This window comes from Dendrobates tinctorius, unplaced genomic scaffold (assembly GCF_039654945.1).
Source record: "Dendrobates tinctorius isolate UK_male_01 unplaced genomic scaffold, ASM3965494v1 ptg000129l, whole genome shotgun sequence".
In the NCBI taxonomy this organism is placed as follows: domain Eukaryota; kingdom Metazoa; phylum Chordata; class Amphibia; order Anura; family Dendrobatidae; genus Dendrobates; species Dendrobates tinctorius.
In genome coordinates, this window is record NW_027361797.1 from 24,624,442 (window position 1) to 24,649,084 (window position 24,643).

At 44.1% G+C, this 24,643-nt stretch overlaps 1 protein-coding gene and 1 long non-coding RNA gene across 4 annotated transcripts; both read left to right on the forward strand.

The window, feature by feature from the left end:
* The first annotated feature begins 33 nt into the window (after positions 1 to 33).
* On the forward strand, positions 34 to 12,644 carry LOC141047674 (fibroblast growth factor receptor substrate 2-like). Of its 3 annotated transcripts, none has more exons than XM_073542879.1 (6): positions 34 to 123; positions 413 to 483; positions 3,643 to 3,829; positions 7,112 to 7,225; positions 10,729 to 10,862; positions 10,988 to 12,644. In XM_073542879.1, exons 2-6 carry the CDS (start codon positions 418 to 420, stop codon positions 11,780 to 11,782), a joined length of 1,296 nt encoding a protein of 431 aa, XP_073398980.1. In that variant the 5' UTR covers positions 34 to 123; positions 413 to 417; the 3' UTR covers positions 11,783 to 12,644. The 3 variants fall into 3 exon arrangements, with proteins under 3 accessions (XP_073398980.1, XP_073398982.1, XP_073398981.1); XM_073542881.1 differs by having other exon boundaries at positions 36 to 123; positions 10,732 to 10,862; XM_073542880.1 differs by lacking the exon at positions 34 to 123 and adding an exon at positions 184 to 329.
* A 3,143-nt stretch (positions 12,645 to 15,787) lies between these two features.
* Positions 15,788 to 21,025, forward strand: LOC141047878 (uncharacterized). Its single transcript, XR_012219921.1, has 3 exons — positions 15,788 to 16,060; positions 20,040 to 20,179; positions 20,351 to 21,025. It is a non-coding gene; the product is annotated as an uncharacterized lncRNA (long non-coding RNA).
* The last annotated feature ends 3,618 nt before the right edge of the window (positions 21,026 to 24,643 follow it).

Here is a 24,643-nt window from a genome sequence, read left to right on the forward strand (position 1 = left end):
TCCATTGGGTGGGATCACATCATCGTCAGCCATTATAAGGGTGTTCACATGAAAATGTTGCACCTTGGAGCACCAGTGAGAGAGATTGCAAGCCCTTGTTGGGAATAGGTTTGCTTGCAGAAGGTGACGCCATTTATTTTTTCATGTATAGTGTTTATTACCAGTAGGTTCTGGGGTGGACAAAGGCCAACAAGAGAACTTGTATAACAACAGAATATTGGCCCAGTGCAGGCTGTGACAGAAGCTGCTTTGCAGGTGGAAGTGGCCCCTGCATGGCTGCAGGTTGCACCATTGTATATTTGCTTCTGAAGTATTTGCCAGACAAGCAGGTTATGCCTTTTTAATGATTCCTTGAATGTGTAACACATTAAACTCCAGAAAACAACCATCTACATTTTTCTTTCCCTTGCAGGAGACATGGGCATTTGTCATTGCAGCGCTGCTAAACATTGTGAACCTGAAGAAGGCGTAAACTGCTTTCGGGTGAGTGTACTCACATGGTTGCATTTTTAGGGATCCATCACAAAGGGCAGTTTTGGTCCAACTTGGCTAACTTTTACCAGACTTCCAACTAACTTGAGGCCACATTCCCACAATGAGCTGTTGTGTTTTAATGTTGCACAATGCACCTATTGAACACGAGCTACTAATTTAGGCTTGTTTTGTTGTCTGAGGAAATTCTACAAAACTTTGTGTACCTGCAAGAGAAATTGACATATTGTGGACATGAAACGTTCACAGCAGGTCATTTTATGCCATGCTAAAAAAAAGAACAAACAGCGGGTGTGAGACTTCTATAAATCTCATCCACCTTCCTAGAACTGCAAGATGTCATGGTTTTCATGCAGTGTCAAAAAAGCACCAAAACTTAACTGGGAATGTAGCCTATGGCTAAGTTCACACTAGGCATATGTGTATAATTTTTTTTTTTTTTTTTTTTTAATTATGCAAACTTTCTGCTGCGTTTTTAAGTGTCAGCAAAGTCTGAGACTTCAGAAACCTCATGCTGTGTTTTTGTGCTAAAAGTTGATTCTAGAGCGTAAGGGGTACTTCACACTAAGCGAGATAGCTGATACATCGCCGATTTTGTGACGCATCAGCGACTAGTCCCCCTCCCCGGGTATCGCTGATCGTGCAGGAATGTCCTGGGCTATTTTTTTTGATCGTTGGTCTCCCACTGGGCGGCATGCATCGCTGCGTGTGGCTGCGGGAGACCAACGATAATCAAGCTCCCAGCGCTGTAAGCAGATGCTGGGAGTTGGTATCCAAGGTAAATGGCGGGTAACTAAGCGCGCGTCCCTTAGTTACCCACTGCGTACCCTGGATACCAGCATGCTGGGAGTTGGTATCCAAGGTAAACAGCAGGTAACTAAGCGCCGCGCTTAGTTACCCGCTATTTACCCTGGCTACCAGCATCCTCGCTGGTCCTGATCGCTGGTGAGTCTGCCTGTTTGGCAGCTCACCAGCGATCATGTAGAGACGTACCAGCGATCCAGGTCGTATCTTTGTCGGGATGGCTGGTGCGTTGTTTAGTGTAACGGGACCTTAAGGCCTCAGTGATAAACAATGCATTGTCGCACTGCAAAGTCTGAAGTCTACAGCATAAACTGACATCTTGTAAAATCTGAACCACAAAACTGCTACTCTAATGTGCTGCAGACTAAAAAAAAAAAAAAAAAAACTTTGCATAAAAGCCACCTGAGCATATTCCCTAACATTGCCAGACACCCACTACTTTGCCTCTTCTGTCCCTTCCATGCTTCAATATGCAACCTTTTTTTCCCAGATCACTTGAGGTGCAGTCAGAAGGCCATTTAAATCTGCCCAAGATCGGAACGCAGTGGACTGACTGGCCGTTGGCTCTCCCGACTCAAGCGTGTCAGCTTCATATATTTCTATGCAGCTGCCACATTTGAGTTGGAGCCATCGACCAGTCTGTGCATTGCGTTCTGATCTTGGCCAGATTCAAATGGCAGTCTTACTGTGCCCTTAGACTGTGTTCTACATTGCATTTTGTTTTTTTTGTTTTTTCCTCTCGCTGCAATTATGGTAGAACTGCAATGTTTTTTGCAGTGATTGTGGTTTAAAGATAAATTAAAACCCATAACAAGTGACTGACCTTGCAGCTGTATGCTGACACGGCTATTCTGAATCTTGCTCTTTGGTCTGATCTTAAAGGGAATCTGTCAGAAGGTTTTTGCTATGTAATTTGAAGACAGCATGAGGTAAGGGTTAAAATACAAATTTCAGCATGCATCTCTATCATGCTCGAGACTTTACTTACTTTATAATTGTTTTTCAACCAAGAGCTTATCTATGCTGTGACTAGCTAGTCCTTTAAACCTTGGGTATGACACTTTCCCCCCTTCTGTGATAAGCAGCACACTGTCTACAGTATGGACTTTGTGCAGAGATCCTGGTGTGGGTGGGGTTAGCTTTCTCAGCTCTGCTTCTTGCTAAATCTAAAGGCTGTCAGAACTGCTGCTCCCAGTAATGTGAGTGATACATGGTTAGATTCAGTTTCTCATGCCTACATTACGCTGCTCAGATGAGGTAGCAAAAACCTGCTGACGGATTCCCTTTGGGGGAGTAATATCCTTTTCATCAATCTAAAGCATAGTCATTGCTGTACTATAAAACTAAAGAAGCTCTACCACTAACTTTTATTTTCATTACATGTGTGTGAGCACATTTAATGTAGTGTAATTTTTATATAATATATATGCTCACCCACTGCTGTGGTCTCTGGTATCCAGCGATGCGCTTTTGACATTCCCACCATTGCTGGACATCAGAGAGCAGTGGTAGGTATATTAATACACTCACTACATAACATGCATGTACAATGTAATGTAGGGCAGTAGCCGCTGGCAAGGTACCGGTCTCTTGCTCACTGGCACATTACATGAAAATGAAGGTCCTAGCTGGGTATGCAGACTTAAGCTGTGAGGGCGCTACCCCCTTTCAGGCCACATGTAACCGATGTTGCTGGTTTGCCAGGACCAGATGTTTTAATGTTCAACTGAGACAATCAGTCAAAAATCTTCACTGAACAGGAACTTTGTAGGAAATGTGTACAGAATAGAGTGGGTACACAACTTGTATACTTACCGCCGCACTGGACACTCCATCTCGTGTACTCGGTCCTGTCTACGCCCATAGCCTCTTGGAGTTATAAACTCTGGGCCTTACAGCTAGGTGTCTTCTCGCAGGACCTGTCTCCAGAAAATTAATTGTTTCTGTGTTGAGTCTCTCAGTTTCCTCTTAAAGATGTGCAAGAATGCTGCACTGCTCAGTGGACCCTAGGTCCTGTCTTGCCCACTACCAGGAAACTTTGGCTTTCCCTTCAACTTGTCCCCTCTTGCTCGGGGCTAGTCCCACCCTTAACGCTCACTATCCCTGCTGTCTAACTACACACACTACCAATCATTAACACAAATCACCATTCACAATTTACATATTCTTCAACGGGGAACATGAGCAACTTGTCCATCTCCCCACATACACTTAAAGAATCTCTCCCACTAACTTTCAAATTCATTTAGTAGGTTAGAGGTTTGATCACTATAATTGGCCATATAAAGACTTGGGTAAACTTCTGCCGTGATATATCCTTAATATGCCCTTTCTGTTATTTTTAAGGTTATCAATGTGAATGACAATGGCAAAAATGTCTGTCCAGGAATCATGGAGCTTACAGAGACTACTCTAATCTTTCATATTGGGAGAGGAGGGTTTGTGAGATGGCCTTACACAAGCCTGCTGAAATACGGCTATGACACCGATCTGTTTTCGTTTGTCTGTGGCAGGAGATGTCAGACTGGAGAAGGTAATATTGGTCTATTAACAAAAAATCACACCTGGTATATGTACACCGTCTTAAAGACTTCATTTTTTTTTTAATTTTTTTTGCAGAATTTTCAGCTTAGAAATTGAGCAGAACCTTTATGTTAAAGGATCTAGACTGTGCTGGAACAACTTCTGAGCACATAAAAGCATGTGCAGAGCATAGTTTGAGGAGTCTTTTGGAGTGTATCTGCAAAAAAAACCAAAAAACTTTAACATAAGTGGTTTAGGACCAAAAAAGACATAGAATACTTTCCTAAAGGAATTTGCTTGTAAAACTTGCCTTTTGAGTGTGCACAACCCTTGTAGACTACTGCTTCAAACATGTGGCTCTATGGAGTTCAAATCCTCTGCCTCTCTGAAGAGGCAATGTGCATATTACATTTTCCAGTAGAGCGAGCATTGCACCATGAATAAGCCTCCTTACATTGGCATGCCAAAGCCATTATGTCGCTCTCCATAAGGAAAAACATTCCCTCTTAGACCTCAGTTCTGAGCCTCTCATCTAGCCAAATAGCTCATACTTTGCACTGATGAGGGGCAATACCCCAAAACACCATGTCTGCAAACTGAGATTCTGATTTGGATTTTATCCGAAGTCTCATTTCAAGGCCCGTTAAAGGTTTTGATTGTGACTTGTATGATTGCTGCATCCAACAGGTGGTGCTTTATAGATAAAGTCCCCTTCCTATCTGAAGAGGCAATTTGCACATAACTGTTAGACACTTTTTACACTTTCTAAATGATGTGATTAGATGCTCAATGCACAAAATAACAATGCTTTTTAGCTGTAAAAAGGGTCATCTGGTCTGGAGATCTGATTGCAGACTTCTGAATCCTTGTGGCACCACAGACTGAGATCCTCCAGTGTTGATGAGAGCATGCATGCAGTCGCGTGCTGAATAGACCCTCCATTTACTTGGATTGAGCGAGGCCAAGCAGATCTAGTCACTGTGGAAGGAAGTATGCATACTTTACTTGCTCAACACCGGAAAATCCTGACAGTGTGCCATGTAGTTTAGAAGGCTACAGGCCTCTATCACACAATCAGATAACCCCTTTAATGCCATATACATATGCTTGGTGTCTGAGGAGAAGAGAAAACAGCACAAACTGCAATTAGACTAATGTCAAGTTGTGGTGTGGAGGTGAAGAGAAACTATGGGTTAATAGCGGGGATTCTAACCCCTTTTTGGCTTTGAAAAGTTGATCTGAATATGCAGCAGAAGCAATGATGGGTGTGAAATTGGGAGGGGGGGGTGAACCCATCGCCGAGGCAGTATACTAATGGTCAATTTGAATAGTAATTACACCCCCATCCCTAAATATAGATATACTAATCGCATTGCTAGCTGCTGGGCACCCAGGGATGGAATATTCACCAATAGTTGCTGCAAAATTCAAATAAAAATATCAAGAAAGGAATATTCACTAATATAATACTCAGAATAATCTCTCCTAATTTTCATTAATGACTGCATAGAAGACAACTACTGGAAGTATGTAACAATACATGATTGCAAAAGATCAAAAAATGTCAAACAGATGAGTTTGTGCACAAAGATCCACATACATTGTCAATGGTTCAGTATACAACACAAAGAAATGTTAATTGATTAATACAGTATATTGTGGATATCATCCTAATGTAATAACATTGTGCCCATTTACTCACAAGTCCAAACTGTACCCTTATGACTAACCTGTGGCTATAGTGAGTATATGAGCATTTGGTTCAAAAGTCCTGGAAAACTTTTTTTTTTCCTGTTGTCACGACATACAGAAAAATCTCCTCTATTTGTATGTTATACTAAATCAGTTTGCAGAGAACCTGCTCTTGGCCAATATTACCTGTCTATAAAGTCCACACCGAAGTCTTGAGATCCGGTTGCGTCACCTCCTGTTACTGAAGCGTGTACTTATTTACCGAGCAATAATTACACCAAGATTACTAGTATTTCAGGACATCAAAAACCAAAGGTCGGCACTTCATCTGCTTTCCCAGATAGAAGTCAAAAAGCCAACACGTGTAACTGAAGCGTGGTGCAATTTTTAAAAATTACAATCTATAACTAAAGCTTTGTTCACATCAATTAAAAATGCCGGGTTGTGTGATGGAAATTGGACCCTATTCTAGTCAGTAGGGTCCTTCATGTCAGAGATCCAGCACTTCTGTGACTGAGCGGAAAAATATTAAATTGCCAACGCAAAGCTGTAAAAAAAAAAAGTAGCAAGGGGGTTATAATGACGCAATCGGGATACATCAAGGCAGAGGTGAGCCAGAACTAGTCAGGAATTGGATCCTGTAGTTGTTTTGGTATTAGGTTCAGCCCAAAGTCAAAAGCAAGACTGGCGTAAGCCAGGAAAAAGGCCAAGCCCATAATTGGGAATCAATTATTTTGATGAGAATTTACTGTACTCTTATCTAAAAGAGATCTCCTTCAGTCTGGAGGCAACACATGTGCACCAGCCAGTCTCCATTAAGTCATGCAACTAAAACCTATGTTTTAGGCTACTTTTACACTTAACGTTTTTTTTTTTGCGGCCTGTAGCACCGGCATTTTTATGGGCTGCCACAATAATGCACCACAAAACTTTCATATCGCCGTTTTTTTATGTTCCAATACTATGGAAATAGTATTGGCGGGGGGGGGGATGTTCCGCAAAATCGGAAGTCACGCTGCACCGCACAAACAAACTTCCGTTTGTATTTGCAGCCCCATTGATTTTCAATGGGGGCCATGTCCATACGCCATGAAAAAGATTGAGCAGGCTCGACTTTTTTTGTTTTGTTTTTTTTTTTCACGGCCGTACGGCGCACCATGGAATTTCTGCCGGCCGATCTTGAGGCCCATGGAAATCTATTGGGGCTGCAAAAACATGGGTAAGTGTAAAAGAAGCCTTAGACTTGCAGCATAAATGTAAAGTACAACCAAATGGCTGATAAGCAAATTGCGTCATAGTCCATGTGTCACTTGCATATAGCGATGGAAAATACAACACGTGCCAATGATGCAAATTCAATCATGCAGAGTCCTATTAGTGGCTGCTTGTTACTATTAGTATCTGACATGGCCAGCATGAAGCTGAGGGTTGAAGTCTGTATCTGGAGAGACGTGACTGTTTCAGCATGTATCATACACCAGAGTTCCACGTTCCTTACTTGGTAGTGCAGTCTTTACACCAGGAACTATGTAGAAACTTTTATGTTAACTTTTTCTGTGGATTGCTTGTTTTTTAATTTTATTCATTCCCCCAACTTTAGGCATATTTGGGTTCAGATGTAACCGTGCAGAAGAGCTTTTTAACTTGCTACAAATATGCATGCAAAACAACCGAATAAGTGTAATTTCTGATACAGATGGAGACTCTCCAGTAGGTAAGTGCTAAGTAGTTGTTGTAGTTGCCCTGTGACTGCGTTGGAGAACCTGACAGCACATATTTGTAATGTAATGGTGCTGTATTGCTGATAACATATCTGATGCCTGTGAGGAAATAGTCTCTGTGGTTTTTCTTTAATTTGGAGTTCCCTGCTAATCAGATTTTGCTGGGTCTTCTCCCTATCTGAGTCCCCGACTCCTCCACCTGGCACCGATCTGTGAAAGACAGGTCACGGCTGAGCTTTCATACCAAGAAGGCTACATAATCAGACACGTGAGGAGGAGACCCAGGGTACAGACCGGCCCCTGTGTGCTAACATCTAATTAGCAAAACACTTCAAATGCTGATTAATACCACTTTGTGGTTCTTCAATGTAATTTGTATCACTGCTGACTCGCTCGCGCCCCCCCCCCCCCCCCCCCCCCCCCCAGAGGCTGTGGGGTACTCGGTGCCGGGCCCGTTTATTTCAATGGGAGATGCCACAGTGGCAATGACCCGGTCCGTGGCCTCAGGCGGTCAATGTAAAAGGGGGTAGAGTGATGGGGATAAAGTAATTGAGATGATTCGTGATGCCACCTGTGGTTTCTGGTCAGTTTGACCAGTGCTGCAGGGTTGCTTCTCTGAGACAGATGGTGTGATGCAGCTATGATGTTGTAGCCCTCCACAGGTAGGGCTGTAGTCCCAGGGCAGAGTAACTGAGGTTGGCAAATGAGGAGATAGTGAGAAGTAGATGGTGCAGTGTTAGGCACAGAGATGTAGCAGTGCTGAGTGGGTTGGTGCAGGAAGAAGGCAATGAGACAGAAGAATGGAGTTCCAGTTCTTTTACTCACGTTCTTGGCACAGACAGGTGCCCGCTTCAATCTGCGGTCTACAGATCAGGGGCTCAGCCAACTCCCAGGCAGACGGAATTAACCTTTCCAGCTCTCCCTTTCGTGTGCCTGTTCTGAACGTCTCCACACTAGTGCTTATACTGAAGTACTTGTAGTTGTGTGTTAAACCCAAGTTCCTCCTCTTAGATGTTCCTTGGAACTCTACTCGCATGATAAGTGACTGTAGCCTGCTTCGGGGACTCATCCGTCATGTCCCGGCTCACACATAGGTTGCCACCGTGTTTTCAAGTCTTTTGGGGGAATAGAGTGGTCACAGCTCCTATTCCTCCGGTGTCTGCTGCTGGAACATTAGTTTCACAAACAGCCTCGGGGACCGGACCCTGGCCATGCGCTTTGAACTTCAGGAAGGGTTCTGCTCTGACCCTAGTCCTTAGTTTAGTATGGAACGTAAGGAGAAGAGAGCTATCTTCCTTCTGAAGAATCAGGCTTTCTATGGCTTTCCTGTGCCAGCAGCTCCAGGTCACTGAAGTCTGCTGCAGCACCTCCTTCACTCCATCCATCTCAGGGGATCTTCTCTCAGACTGACCTTTTCCTAATATTTTCCACTCTCGGGTGCAGTCTAAGCTCCACCCACCTCCCAGCACTCTTCGTGCTCCAAGCAGTGAGCCATGAAGGTTGCTCTGCTACACTGTGTGGGATGCAGGTGTTGGAGGCTGGTCAGGTGTTACATCATACCTGGAGCGTGGGATACTACACCTCAGGAGGGGGTACAGTACCTCTGTGGCGACTGAACCCTCAGGGGTGCCACAACCGCACCATGACAAAATCATGCTTGTACTTATAGTCTTGTTTTTTTTTTTAATTTTTTTTTTTTTTTCTTAAAGAAAAATGAATTGGACCCCAATTCATTAGTTCACACCAGAACTCTTGCATAACCCCTTCATGGCATATGTGAGGGTAGTTTGCCTACCTCTTTGATGTGGGCTCGCAAGCATCAAAGTGTTGGAAATTACACGTTATAAATTTTTAAATAGGAATGTACTTGGTGAATGGAGTATGGAAGCTGAAAGATGCACAGAATTAAAGGGAATCTGTCACCTATCTTTATCCCTATCAGCTGGTGGCACTGCCATCAGGGCTTATCTACAGCATTCTGTAATGCTGTAGATAAGCCCCCAATGTAACCTGAAAGAAGAAAAATAAGTTGGATTATACTCACCAGGGCGTTCGGTCCAGCACCTCCCATCTTCATACGATGACATCCTCCTCCTTACTTCTGCCGCGGCTCCTGCGCAGGCGTACTTTATCTGACCTGTTGAGGGCAGAGTAAAGTACTGCAGTGCACAGGCGCCGGACCTCTGACCCTTCCTGGCGCCTGCGCACTACAGTACTTTACTCTGCCCTCAACAGGGCAGAGAAAGTACGCCTGCGCCGAAGCCGCGGCAGAAGTAAGAAGGCGGGCGGCATCGTATGAAGATGGGAGGCACCGGACCATACTGACACCCACCGCACCCGACTGCGCCCCCGTGCAGTATAATCTAAATTGTTTTTCTTATCTTTCAGGTTACAGCGGGGGCATATCTACAGCATTACAAAATGCGGTACATAAGCCCCTGATGGTGGTGGCCGCAGTTTATAGGGCTAAAAATAGGTGACAGATTCCCTTTTTAAGAGGTACTTTCATGTTATTCCAGATGCCTTGCATCAAGGCTGGCATGCCAACTGCCAGTCTCCATAATATCTTCTAAAATGTGTACATGGTCGTGCACTTTTTTTTTTTTTTTTTTTTTTTTTTTTTTTTTTTTTGTGGCTCCGCACTAATGCTGAGTTAACACGTGGCGTTTTTTTCGCATTTCCACGGCGGTTTTAACCGCGTGATTTTGCCACGAAAAATAAGCATCCCATGCATTCCTATGGGATTCAGCAATGCTGTGCTAATGCTGCGGTTTTTACAGTGGCGGAATCGCTTCGCGGTAAACGCAGCATGCACATTAATTTCGCCAAACCGCAGCGATCCCGCACCCATAGGAATGCACTGTTCTGATTACTTTCTGCATGTGGCTGTGCACACCATGCGAAAAGTAAGTGGAACATTTGCGGATGGTACCCACGGTCCGGAGGAGACTATCCTCTGGGCTTTGGGTACCATATCCCTGTAAAAAATAGAACTTTTCACCTTCCGACGTCCCGTGCAGCCTTCCTGCCTCTTTCCACGCTCCTGGTCCCAGTAAGCCTTTGCGAGCAATGACGTCCGTTCTTGCGGGATCGCGAAGTCTCGCAGTCACTCGCGGTAATTGTCGCAAAGGATTACTGGGACCAGGAGCTTTGAGAGAGGCGGGAAGGCTGCGTGGGACGTCGGAAGGTGAGAATGTGTTAGAAAAATATTTTTTTTTTTTTTTTTTTTTTCTTTTACTATTGAGGCTGCATAGGCAGCCTCAATAGTAAAAAGTTAGTCACAGTAGTCAAACACTATGACAGGTTGGTCACTCGTCAAACATTCAGTTCTCCAAGCGATGCTCCAGATCGCTTGGAAAATGCTAGCAATTCTGCAAGCTAATTACGCTTGCAAAATGCTAGTTTTTCCGTGGGAATTTAAAATGTGATTATCCCCCCCCCCCGCTACGTGTGAACCCAGCATAAATCTTGTTTCATGATGCACATTTGTCTTTAGCAGATGCTGAACAAAGTTTCCCATACCGGTATGACACCTATCCCACTCTCCCAGCAACCTCACTAATCTCATCTACCCTAAGGCCAGAGCCTATTGGAAGCGAATTCATCACTTCTTCTACAAGAACTTCAGAAGTGAGAATCATTTGCTGTTCATTCTTTATGTATTCTTTTTAGCTCTGTCATTGTCTCTAATGTTTAGCTCTTTTTTTTTTTTTTTTTTTTTTTTTTTTTTTTTTTTTTTTTTTTCTTCCCCCTAGAAATCCAAATTTCCTGATTCTAACAAGATGAAAAGATCCAATTTACCGCTACACCATAAGCTTTCAGATGGAGGCATGAGTCAAATGTCTATGCAAAGCTATCTTAATGTAGATGAACATCTTGGACTTGACCAAGCCTGTGTGGTTGGGAACACAATAAAAAGTGAAGAGGGAAAAACATTTAGTAGTATACAATCTGGAGATTTAAATGGAGCCATATGGGACACTGGTTATGACAGTGATGACCGTCAAGAATCCTCCTGTGTGAGAAGAATGGGGTATGAAAATGTTAGAGCTCTTCCAGGAGTGTGTCTTAAGTCCCGGAGTATGTTGGTTTCATTCAGTAGCTCAGAGTCACAAAGCAGTGATAATTTAACACCTGATATATCAGGATGTGTTAATAGCAAGGCATCGTCTCCATCTATCATTGAGCAAAATATGGCCTCCATGAAGGAAGACAGCAGTTCATTAGACACAGAGAAACTTCCTTCAGTGAGAGATTTCAAAATGCATAAAGACAGAGCACCCATCTATTTTAACTTTGATGTCAGGCAGTCCTCTAGGGAATCAAAAACTCTCAACTACATCCAGGTCGAGATGGAAAGTGGTATTGACTCAGACAACCCTGAAACACCTCAAAGTCCTGATGTACAATGGAGCTTGTGCCGCGAGTCTCAGATTTACACAGAAGTGGACTTGGCAAAAACCAAAGCTTTGTCACTTATACAGAGGAACTGGCCCAAAGAAGATGGCACTAGGAAAACTCGACATAATAGCAAAACTTTCCCAGTTTGACCATGTAGTGTAGTTTTTAACAATTTAGTCTTTAAAGCAAAGCTTCTTTATTATTGAGCACATAGTTTAGTATGTGAAGTCTAGAATCTGTAATTTTGAGTACTAGTCTTGCAGTCTTCACTTGTCTTTATCTGGTTTTCGAGCAGTTTAAACAAACAAAGGGACTAGCGCCTCTTGTTGGCTATTAAAACATTTTTTTTTTTTTTAACGTAACTACAGTATATTGGCTCAGTCATGGGTCCAGTTGACTAATTTATGACACATGGTCACTTGCAGATCTTAACAAAACTGAAGGATTAGGCCTTATGACCTATCCAAAACGTACTAGTATGAATATGTTGCATAGCAACTTCTACATGAAGTGAAACTCTTCCAATTCCTGGGACTAGTTTCAAATGCTAAATTCTGACAACACAACTGTTATATAATTTATTGGGTTTGCCTTGTGGCCATCAACATTCCTACTAGGAAAAGTTCAAAAAGGCCACCAGTAGATTGTGTAACACTAATCCCGCAGTTCTTGTTCCACCAAATGTTGAGTAAGCCTAAACTTTTTTTTTTTTTTTTTTTTTTGTTCTGTAGCTAAACTGAGCCTGATGGGAGATTCGTGATGCTCAAACCAGTGTTTCAGAGTAAAAATTTACAAGGCTGCAATAACTCTTTGTGTCCACTTCACGTTACCCAAATTTTGTTGGGTTACATTAAAGTTCTGTCCTAAAATTTCACATGACAATTTCTTCTGTCTATATTGGGAGATGGTGGGGAGACGTTAACTTTTTTTTTTTTTTTACTGTAATATTTTCCAATAGTGACAAACTGCATGTATAACTTGAATGCGGTTAATAAAGCATTAAAGTTTTTACTATGTCTCATGCCTATTCATGAACTGAGAGAATCTGACAAGTGGCGTGTGTGCCAGGCCAAAAAAATAGTAAACTAGTCCCTGTTTGCAGTAATAACATGGTAAAAGAACACCACACGTGTGTATAAGTGCACAAGTAGGTCCCCAATGCAGAGGAAGAATTTAACAACGCAAATATAAAATTTCAAGGTGACTTGCGATCCAGTGAGAACACAACAGGTGGGACTGTGCGTACACCTTCCTCAGCTGCATGGATTGCCACCAGAAAACAAGTGTAAAGGGCTGATTATGGAAGGCTTTAGTAGCCTAGAGTAGTGGCAAATTCACTATAGGTGTGGTGCCTTTGTAAGACACACATCTTGATAGGCTTCCAAAGGAGCCACACCTGCAGTGGATTCTCAGTGATGGTATGTCATCTGCTGGTGTAGGTCCACTGTGTTTTAAGAAGACCAAAGTCAGCGCAGCCGTCTACCAGGAAATTTTAGAGCACTTCATGCTTCCCTCTGCCAACAAGCTTTATGGAGATGTAAATTTCATTCTCCAGCTGGACGTGGCACCTCTCCACACTGCCAACAGTACCAATAACAGGTTTAAAAACAGTATTATTGTGCTTGATTGGCCAGAAAACTTGCCTGACCTTAACCCCATAGAGAATCTATGTGGTATTGTCAAGAGAAAGATGACACCAAACCCAACAATGCAGACGAGCTGAAGGCTGCTATCAAAGCAACCTGGGTTTCCATAACACCTCAGCAGTGCCACAGGCTGATTAACTCCATGCCACGCACCATTGACATAGTAACTGATGTAAAAGGTACCCTGACAAGTATTTAGTGCATTTACAGAACACTCCATATCTTTTGGACTATAAGATGTGCTTTTTTTCCCTCCCCAAAAAATGGAGGAAAAGGGGGGGGTTTATCTTATAGTCCTGAGGTACCTGCTCTGGCTGTGGTGGGGAGTTGGGGGACCAGCAGCAGGTCACTGGAATAGGTGGCTGCAGCTAATTCCTGTGGCCAATGCTAAAGATAAATGAATATAAACTGCATTCCACACCCACTGATGTGGAAGGTAATGAATATTAACTTCTCTTTTAATAGCATTCTTGTATGCATGGACCCAGTGGCGGATTATAATGAGGTCAATCTGGGCAGTAGCCCAGTGGTGTGGAGGGGCCACCAGCCCAGGATCAATTGCCCAATTATAATCTGCCACTGGTCTGGACTCTGAAGCTGTCCGTCCAGCTGTGGAGGTTGTGCTGCCCCCTCCTCTGCCCCGGCTGCCCCCTCCTCTGCCCCGGCTGCCCCCTCCTGTCAGCTGCGCCATACAGCCGGCTCCTCTGCTCCCAACGCCTGTGCTGCCTCCTCCCCCTCTCGCTCTCTCCATCCTCCTCTCTCCCTCCATTTCTGTCTAGCTCCCCACTCTCAGCCCCATCGGACCGGAACCTCAATGATTACACCATGAAGACAGACAGGGGCGCAGGCTGTTATCTTCTGTAAGCACAGGACCTGTGATGAGGTCAGGGGTCACATGATCACCTCCTTGTGTGCAGAACTCTGCTGTGCTGCCGATTGTCATCATGGTGCTGGATGAGGTAAGTTTCTGTGTGAGGTCAGGAGAGGTTTACAGGGTGGGATGTAGCAGAGCTATGTGTGTACAATTTTGGATGGAGTACAGCCGCGTGTGTACGGAGCAGAGATGTGTGTATTTTGGCATGGGGGGGGGCCCCATTTGAAAGTTCGCACCGGGGCTCATAACTTTGTAGTTACGCCACTGATTGACAGGCATTGCTGCTGCCTCCTACTCCAATGCCTGCCGCTTCGGAGGCTGTGGACTCCACTTTACCACCCTGGCCGAGCTGATTGAGCACATTGAAGACAACCCCAGGTTGGGTGCACACCTCTCACCCTCTGACCAGTGCAGGATGCAGGGGCTGCACTGGTGCATTGCTCCAGACACGTTCGGGCTCCCAGGGCTGCAGACAGCTGCCCATTAGGTTGGCAGCTCTGCGCCGGGCACCCCGAAGAGTGTGCATGCAGGAGGTATGGAGAGAGCAGTGGTGGCCACGCAGCACATGCACTCACCTAGGCACCGCTGGCACCCTGTCTGTGCAATGCTGAGGTGCAGGGTCTGCCCCTGTGGGTGGGGGGTTTATAGATGCTGCAGCCACCCCTGGGCCTCTGCAATTGGTGGCAGCCATTAGCCTCGCTGTGGCAGAAAGTCAGCTGGAGTGTACAAAGTATAATAGATGTTCTATGTCCCCCCCCCCCCATGTAACCCCTGGCACATAACAGCAGGGCCATGGGTGCAGGCAGTTACCAGGAGGAGCTATGAGAGGGGAAGAGATAGGAGCAGGCGGGGAGTGGCTGCCTAATGTTTCTTTAGGCTGTGTGCACACGTCTGAAATTCCCGAGTATTTTATGCGATTTTGCCGCGAAAACTAAAGGCATAGAATAAGCAAGCCATTGTATTAAATGGCATTCCGCACATGCTGTGCTAATGCTGCGTATTTTTTACGTTGCTAAATCGCATCGCAGAAAAATACGCAGCAGGCTCATTCTTTTTGCGGAAAATGTGTGGATAGTACCCAGGGTCTGGAGGAAAGGAGACTGTTTTCCAGGCTCTGGGTACCATATCCCTGGTAAAAAAAAAAAAAAAGAATTAAAATAAAAAATCGTTGATATTCTCACCTTCTGGCATCCCCAGGCCTCAGCGATGTTCCCAGTGATGCCTTGCGCGACAATGACCTGTGATGACGTAGCGGTCTCGCGTGATGGTACATCTAAAGAGGTCATTGTCGCGCAAGGCATCACTGGGAACGGGAGCTGCCGGGAGCATCGCGATGATCGGGAACGCTGCGGGGGACGCCGGAAGGTGAGAATATCACAATTTTCTTAAAATTATTTTTAATATTATATATCTTTTACTACTGATGCTGCATAGGCTGCCTCATAGCTAAAAAGTTGGTCACACTTGTCAAACACTATGGTTCATGAGTGTAACCAACCTGTCAATCAGCATGCAAATTTTTTGCGTATATCCCGCAGCAGGGAGTTGCGGAATTGCCACAGAAAATTGTGCGAAAAATCCGCATGTGTGTACGTAGCCTAACTCTCTCTCCTTGTTTCCTGGTCTAGTTTTGTGTGATCAAGCAGCAGCGCAGAGATGACAGCGAGCAGCGGCCAGGACTAGCTGTCATACATGTCCTCTCCACAGCCGGAAATCATCATCACAAGCTCAGTAATACAGCAAATCTCTTCCTGCTGCCAAACTCTCTGCCCCCTGAAATCTCTGCTGCTCCCAGACTAGCATGGAGAGGGGATCCCCGCCTCTGTGTGGAGCGCAAGGCCAGGGCTGTGCAGAGGGATCCGGTGTACAGCAGGTTGAGTCAGTCCCTGGGGCTGCCGGGGGTACAGGTAAGACCTGGCTGCTCCGTGCTGCTCAGGGGGGCGGTAGCTGCAAGTTCACGCACTTCAAGCTGGGATACTTCTTGCGATACTCTTCTAGGGTGTATCTCAGCCGAGTTATGGAGGTACCTCAGTGTGGAATAGCATTATACAAGGAGTCCAGTCATCTCCATAGTGGCTGGTGGGGAGGTCCTGGGGTCAGTAGTAGCCGGTGCCACTGAGGGGTCGTAACATTGTTACATTGTAGCCAGGATTTAACCGTTTCTCTGGGAAGGTGTCCATACACAGACGGCCGGTAGCCAATCATCATAGTGGAAGTCTTCTGTTTCCATCAACCTTGTTATATGGGCAGTGGGCACCTCTAGTAAGGTGGGCACGAGACTGCGGGTCTTGTCACCTCTGCCTCACACATAAGTTACTATGAGGTGTACTTTATTCCTGCCACATTTCTTTCTTGGCCTACTTGTCACGTTTCCGCCAGACTTAGGGCCTGCTGTTGCGGTCGCGGCCTCTAGGAGGCGCCGGACCGCCACTTTATCGTCAGACTCAGGGACGGCTGTTCCTGCCTCGGCCACTGGACAGGGCCGTGGTTCTGTCACGTCAGGCTCAGAGCCTACTGTCCCGGCTTTAGCCTCTAGGAGGCGCCGGTCTGTCACGTCGCCGTTAAATTCTGGGTCTGCTGCTCCTGTCGCGGTCACTAGGAGGCGCCATGGCTCGCCCGGGAGTTATGGTGCTGACAGAGTAAGGGCACCTGCGCAGGCATCTGGTGGACGCAGGCTCCACCCCTCTGTCAGTCATCAAGAGGTTACTGCATCTCCATCTGGCCTGGTCCTGGGGGCGGTACTGATGACATCATCAGTCCAGGAACCTATGAGGGGTGACCTGATCCCTGAAATACCTTGGGACTGGTCTTGCAAGCCGCCGGATATATTCTTGGTTCCCCTGTGTGTTACTGTGTGAATTGCTTTCTGACTGACTGACTGACTTTGGCCTGGACTTCTGACTCTCCTTCTGCCTAACGATTCTGTACCTCTGCTACTCTCCTGGTTTATGACTCTCGGCCTGAATCTGACTCTGCTTCTGCCTAACGATTCTGTACCTCTGCTACTCTCCTGGTTTATGACTCTCGGCCTGAATCTGACTCTGCTTCTGTCTACCGTTTTTGTACCATTGCTGCCCGACTGGTTTAGACTCGCATATCTCCACGTTTGTGTCCTGTATTGGAACACCTTTCTGGCGACCGTCCTGCTCTGGTCACTGCTCCTATTCAGACAGCGCCTCCTGGGCTCTGCTATAAATCCAGATCCCTGTATAGGGGTAAAGGGTATCAGTGTTTCTCGGGGTGTTGCCTGGCTGCAGCCCAGACCCGCAGGCGGACGTCACACTACTGAGAGAAATGTTTTGACCAGTTGAAAGTTATACAACCTGAGGATTGTGCATGTGTGCGCTGCCTGCATGTAGTAATGTGTGTGTATATGTGTGTATATATATATATATATATATATATATATATATATATCCTCCATCCCATAGTCCAGTGCCCATATACCCATCACACATCCTCCATCCCATAGTCATCCATTATGACATCATAATGAGCGGCGGGGCTTGCAACCTATGATGACATCAGCGTCGCCATGGCAACCATTATGACATCATAATGAGGGGCGGGGCTTGATATACACACACTTTTTCCCCATTATGTAGATAGGGGCAAAATTGTTTGGTGAATTGGAACGTGCGGGGTTAAAATTTCGCCTCACAACATTGCCTAGGACACTCTCGGGGTCCAGACGTGTGACTGTGCCAAATTTTGAGGCTGTAGCTGCGACGGTGCGGATGCCAATCCCGGACATACATACATACATACATACACACACTTGAGCTTTATATATTATATATATATATTTAAATTTACTTACTCCGACCCCTATATAAACCCTGCCCCTCCGACCGCTGTCCACTTTCCCATGCTCCTGTTCCAATCCTAGGATCTTTTTTGTCCCCCCTTGGTCCTCCACAGGCTGAACATCTGGGACATGACTAACATTGCGCATTGTGCGCTTGTTTGTTGTCAGATGCAGCGTCGTGTCCAGTGTGTGAGGAGACGGTGACTTGTCTGTGGCATTAACCCCTCTGCTGCCATGTTGGGCACAGCCTGTAACGAGGAGCGTCTCTTGCTGTGTATCTGGCCACAGGCTGCACATCATAGGCTGCTTCTTCTATCTGGGGAAGTTCATGAAACAGAAGCCTCTGTGTGACTCATGTGAAGTAACTTGCCTGACAGGTCATGGGTCCAGGTCAGCAAGTGATTGCAGACTACTAACTGGTTTCGATGTTAGGTACAGGTGAGTCAGGACTAGATGTTGGGTGGAAGCCTTCCAGCATTTGTAAGGCCTCGTGCACACGCTGAGTGTTTGGTGAGCTTTTATCTCAGTATTTATAAGGCCTCATGCACACGCTGAGTATTTGGTGAGTTTGTTGATCAGTATTTGTGAGGCCTCATGGACACACTGAGTATTTGGTGTTTTTTACCTCAGCATTTGTGAGGCCTCGTGCACATGTTGTGTATTTGCTGAGTTTTTTACCTCAGTATTTAACCCCTTCCCGCCCATAGACACACTGTATGCGTCATGAAAACTAGAAAACACCGTGTGCACTACTGTAGTGGTGCCAAGTTAGGTTCCCAAACCATATATGATAAAATGAAAACCTGGCACTCAACTTAATGCTTGGTGAGGCAGTTTATTGTAGTACCAGAAAACGTTTTGGTCGATATAGACCTTCATCAGTTACGTGCTAGTATGTTTGAAAGTAGCTTGAAGGAGGACACTTTTTATGTTATTCACTGATAACACCAGTAATCAAATGGTCAGAATGCTGCTGTAATGCAGGATAATCTTAATAGTTGAAAATATCAGCGCAGCCCGTTCCTCCTGGACGTGGTAAACAGTGATTACTGGTGTTATCAGTGAATAACATAAAAAGCGTCCTCCTTCAAGCTACTTTCAAACATACTAGCATGAAAACTAGTGACTTCCTAACCCCATCACATGATCGGGGGGACCCACAGAGTCTGAACAGCCCGGGGCCCTGGTTACCCTTAATCCACCCCTGCATGGACCAATCAGAAAAACAAAACATTACACTTACCTTCCCTGCGCTCCCTTGCAGCGTCTTTTTCAGATGTCAGCAGCTGCTTTATGCTTGTAATCAGCGCATGGCAGTGACATCATGCACTACTTACAAGCTGGAGGACAGCTGCCGGAATACTCACTGTGCTGCTCGCCGGGACTATGTTCATGCAAGGCAGGGAGTATTAATTTCTCGATCTTTAGTAGCGTGCACAGTGTCAGCCTCCAGCTTCCTTCCAACGCCCCAGTGGCCTGATTCCTCAGATTGAGCGCTAACAAGTGGGCATTCACAAGTAGTGCTTATTTCTTCCCCTACATAGACTATTCGCATCAGTCATACTCATATTTGCCCTTTAGAATGTTTGTTTCCGCTAAACCAGTTGGCAGAATAACAATCCTCCCATAGACTTTTATATGCTGTTTTGATCCTGTGTTTTTTTTTTTTTGTGAGAGCCACAGATGGCAACAATGGAACACTCACCAAGCAACAATACATTGAGACAAATTTTAATCTGCTAGCTATGGTATCTGTAGTGCAAGGGTGGGGAATTTTCTGGACAAAGTCATTCGGTGTTGGCTTGCAAGCCCCGTTTTTCTGTTTGCTGGTTCTTTGAATCTTATGAATTGCGTTCATACACAGTATTCACTAATGAAGACCGTGGCACATGTGATTTATGCAAGAGTCGCAGATTCTCCTATGTGATGTACATGGCAGTCTCACTGTAACCCATTTGATGTATACAGAGCAGTCTCAGTGTCTCCTATGTGATGTACCGTATATACAGCAGTCTCAGTGTATTCTATGTGATATATACAGCAAACCTCCCACATATTGTGTTTTGTAATCGTTACAGGAACCACAATGAATTCCCTACTCTGAGACATGCAGTGAACTACACATCTGCGTTCAGAACAACTTATTGTTGCACGTTCCTTACAAAACTTCCCATCATAAGGAGTCCCTCCAATCTGACGTACACATGGAAAAGCACTTGTGAGTAGCAACGTCATCCATACCACCTAACACACATCATCATATAGAAGAAGCTATCATATTATGGGCGACTGAATTAATTATTTGACTAATTATAGAGGAACATTTTTGAGTTGATAATTTTGTATGGCTCAAGACTGATGGTATAAATATTCAAATGACACTTTACAGAAAAGAGGTTCCCCACCCCTGCTATAAAGAAAGAAATGAGCGCTACATGTGAGAGGGCTACTGGAAAACTTCAACTCGAGTGGACTAAACCACTCGGACCATGAAGAATGGTGGGAACTTCCACAGACATCATCTCCTTTTCTGTGTGTACCTAAATTGTTTCAATCCTGAGTATGAACTAGCACTAGGAAGACTATCTCCTGTTATGACTGACACTGTGTAAGAACTGACAGTCGGTCTGTTAATGGGATTGGTCTCCATGAGCTCCCAGTTGTTATTTTAGGTTGTGATTTCAAACATTTGGCAATGATATAAATGGGAATCACCAGACTTATGGAAGTTTGGAAGGTCTAACTGCATATCGCTCTATATCAGGTGTTAAAAGAAGAGTAAATCAACTCTGCTTCTTTGTGTAGGATCCAATTAAACAAGCAATACGTCAGTTTTCTGCTGTAAAACAACTTGAAACAGTGCAAAATGTTTGCGCAAGTTGTAGATGCACAAAAAGTGTGATTCTTGGCATTTATACGCCAATCCTGATCCATAAAAAAGATGGACATGTGAACAGCTCCATACATTATCAGATTCTCTATATTGTCCAGCTGTTCCCATCACGCTTGGAGGATTCTCGGCTCACCTTGCTGAGTTGTGCTAGTTCACGGTTCCCCAACTCCAGTCCTCAAGGCCCACCAACAGATCATGTTTTCAGGATTTCCTTTGTATTGCACAGGTGAAGCAATTATCACCTGAGCAATACTAAGGAAATCCTGAAAACATGATCTGTTGGTGGGCCTTGAGGACTGGGGATGGGGAACCCTGTGCTAGATTATAGGCACAACTCTACTTCTTGCAGTGTCAGATCCTTTCTCTGAATCCGCTCGCCATCGGGATCAGTAATATCCTAAGACTATTGGTGATCACAAAGTAGGAAAAGTTGTATCCTAAGAAGGTTGAAAAAGCGATGACTATACGATGTCTTAGGATCCTAACCTGATAATCCATTGGATCCGGTGGCATTTATTTGCCTTTTTAGCCTTCATTGGATTAAAGAGTTGATGTACCGCTGTTTTGTAATGACAATTGTATGGGCTTGTTTTTTATTTATTTTAATTTTCTAACACTTCATTTAAAATAAATTAAAAAAAGATTTGCTTTGTGATGCCAATTACTAGACCCCATTTTCTAAATATTTCCGCAGATACTGCTATGTGAGGACTTCTTTTATAGGACAAGGTGTAATTTATATTGGTACCATGTGGTACATAGAACAATTTGATTGCTTTTTATTACATGGTTTTTTTTTTACTGCTGTTGGATCTTTTCATTTTATCAGCATTTCAGTGTGGGGTAATAATTTTGTAAAACTGTTTTTACATTACATTATGAACATGAGAGACAAGATGGTAGTTACATTGCATTCAATGGGACCCTAAATGCCACAGTACACCTTCAGCTCCCTGTGATGGGCATCAGACATGTGACATACATGTAGATCGCATGTCAAGAAGGGGATATATTGTTTTTAATCACAACACTACTTGTACCCTAGTATACATGTATGCAGGAAAGTGGGATGATCAGCAGCCATGTTTAATGGTAATGGCTATACAAAGTAGTCCAGTGCTATGTATATTCTGCTGTATTGTAAAGATCCATAAAAGAAAGCTCAGATACACATAATATGCGCTGACTTCATTAATAACTTTATTCAAGTTGGATAATGTGGAATTTTTCATTAGAAGGACAATAGTCTTTAATGTGGCCCTGATGATGATGGGCCCTTGACTCCTGAAGAGTCGTCCTTTAACAGAAGAGGAAAAACCCCCAGTGGAGGAAACCTCTAGGGAACCAAGGTTAAAGGAGTGCCCTTCCCTAGGGCTGCGAATAGGTGAGACCAGAGACTGAGCCTAGAATCTGCGTCTTCTTACAACCGGTACCTCACCTGTGTCGTGGGTACACTTGGCTGCTGAAAGTCTGGTAAATGTCATATGAATGGATGAGAGCAGTCCAAGCCTGGAATCTGCCTCATTGTGCAGCAGGTATGTCACTTGTCTGTGAACATGTCTGACTGCAGAAAGTCCAGTAAGGGTCATATTCATAGGTGAGAGCAGTCCAAGCCTGGAATCTGCCTCTTCATGCAGCAGGTAAGTCACTTGTCTGTGAGCACGCCTGACTGCGGAAAGTCCGGTAAGTGTCATGTCCATAGGTGAGAGCAGTCCAAGCCTGGAATCTGCCTCTTCATGCAGCAGGTAAGTCACTTGTCTGTGAGCATGCCTGACTGCGGAAAGTCCGGTAAGTGTCATATCCATGGGTGAGAGCAGAGACCGAGCCCGGAATCTGTCTCTTTTTGCTTAATCACAGGTTGCCTGATCCTCACATGGTAGCCACCATGTAAGGGAGTTGTAGCGGAGTCGTCGTCTCCTGCTGGATTCCTTGTTCATTACTGTAAATAACAGCGAGAGTTTTTCTGCAGAAACAATAATGGATTATGAATAAACATGGAGCAGCAGAATATTATGTATAAGAAACATACGATATAGATTTTTTTTTTTTACATGACATCCCCTTAGGAGAATCTAGATAATATTACATCACTAATCTATGGCCTATTGCAGAATTCAGTTTGATATAAATGATGGTTTGTATCCTATAGATCAGATCTCAGGGCTTCTCTATAGAAAATATAGACTATTACACAAAACAAAATCCTAGCTTTAAGGGGCTATTCCCATCTCATCAGTTTATGGCATATCCACCTAATAGTTTGTAGAAAAAAAAAATCACCATTGAAAAAAATAAAATAGGATGAAGTAGATAAAGCACAGAAGAAATTAGGAACTCATTTCTTTACTAAATCTACTGTAATCATCTAAATAATGGGACTGAGCAGCAATAGTTAAATTCTCTGAATACAGCGATGAAACATTGCACGTTAACCATTTAACAACACAGTATTTGCAGAACATGTATATTGCACCTGAAATACAATGAAATCTCCCGCATTAGTGGCTGTAATAATTCCTCACACAAGACTCTAGTCTTTTAACCAATGAACCTATTCCCACCACAATGGGACACATGGGAGGTGGAAAATAGACTTGTGAATTTTAGGAAGTGAATGGAATACTGGTGTAAGTGGATTATCCACCAATAATTATTCCACGTTTTTTTCAGACAATACTCCCAAAACAACTTCTTCATGTCGGTCTGAGGAGCCGCACTGAAGTCAGACGATCCTGAGTCATAGAGAGGTATACACCTCTTTATATATCAGGATTGTTTTATTATAGGTGTGCACCTCTGGTGAGAGTTTTTTGTGGTTTAGCATATGCCGCCGATTGTCATGAATTTGATGAGAGGTGGTTGCCACTCCACCCATCCTGCCCAAGCTCCAGCACATTGTCGGAAATGGGTGAAAATGGCGTGAGAATGCCAAAAGTCACAAAATTTTACAGCAATCTGGAGTTTCGCCAAAATGTTGACGTCTCAAAGCTTTTTACGTAACAATACTGGTGTAAAAGATTTGATAATTGGGGCCCTAAGTCCTTTTAAAAGAAATTAAAGATAATCTTCTGGTAAACTTTGATCTGAGATATGAAAAACACTCACTTATTTTAATGCATTGTTTGTATCGTGAATATCTCCTTTCATATCCAGGTTGTGAGGACTCAGAATCATAGATATAAACATATTGATCATCCGATTCTTGAAAAGAAACATTTTTCCCTGTTTTTACATTTTTCATTGGATTTCTTCCTTTTAGAATAGATGGAGGTGTCTGTTTGTAATCATTTAAGTCAGGATTCATCTCGGACGCTTTCACCTCCACCTTCTCATTTGTAACAGTTCTTTTGACCTCATGATCACCTGTAATGGAAAAAATTGAAAGTAACATTAATAAAATCTTCTACGTTTATTGGAGATTATCAGTATATACACTACCGTTCAAAAGTTTAGGGTCACTTAGAAATTTCCTTATTTTTGAAAGAAAAGCACAGTTTTTTCCAATGAAGCTAACATTAAATGATTCAGAAATACACTCTATACATTGTTAATGTGGTAAGTGACTATTCTAGCTGCAAATGTCTGGTTTGTAATGCAATCTCTTCATAGGTGTATAGAGGTCCATTTCCAACAACCATCACTCCATTGTTCTTATGGCACTTTGTGCTTGCTAACTGCGTAAGAAAGCTAATGGATGGTTAGAATACCCTTGAAAACCCTTGTGCAAGTATGTTAGCACAGCTAAAAACAGTTTGGCTGATTAGAGAAGCTATAACCCTGACCTTCCTT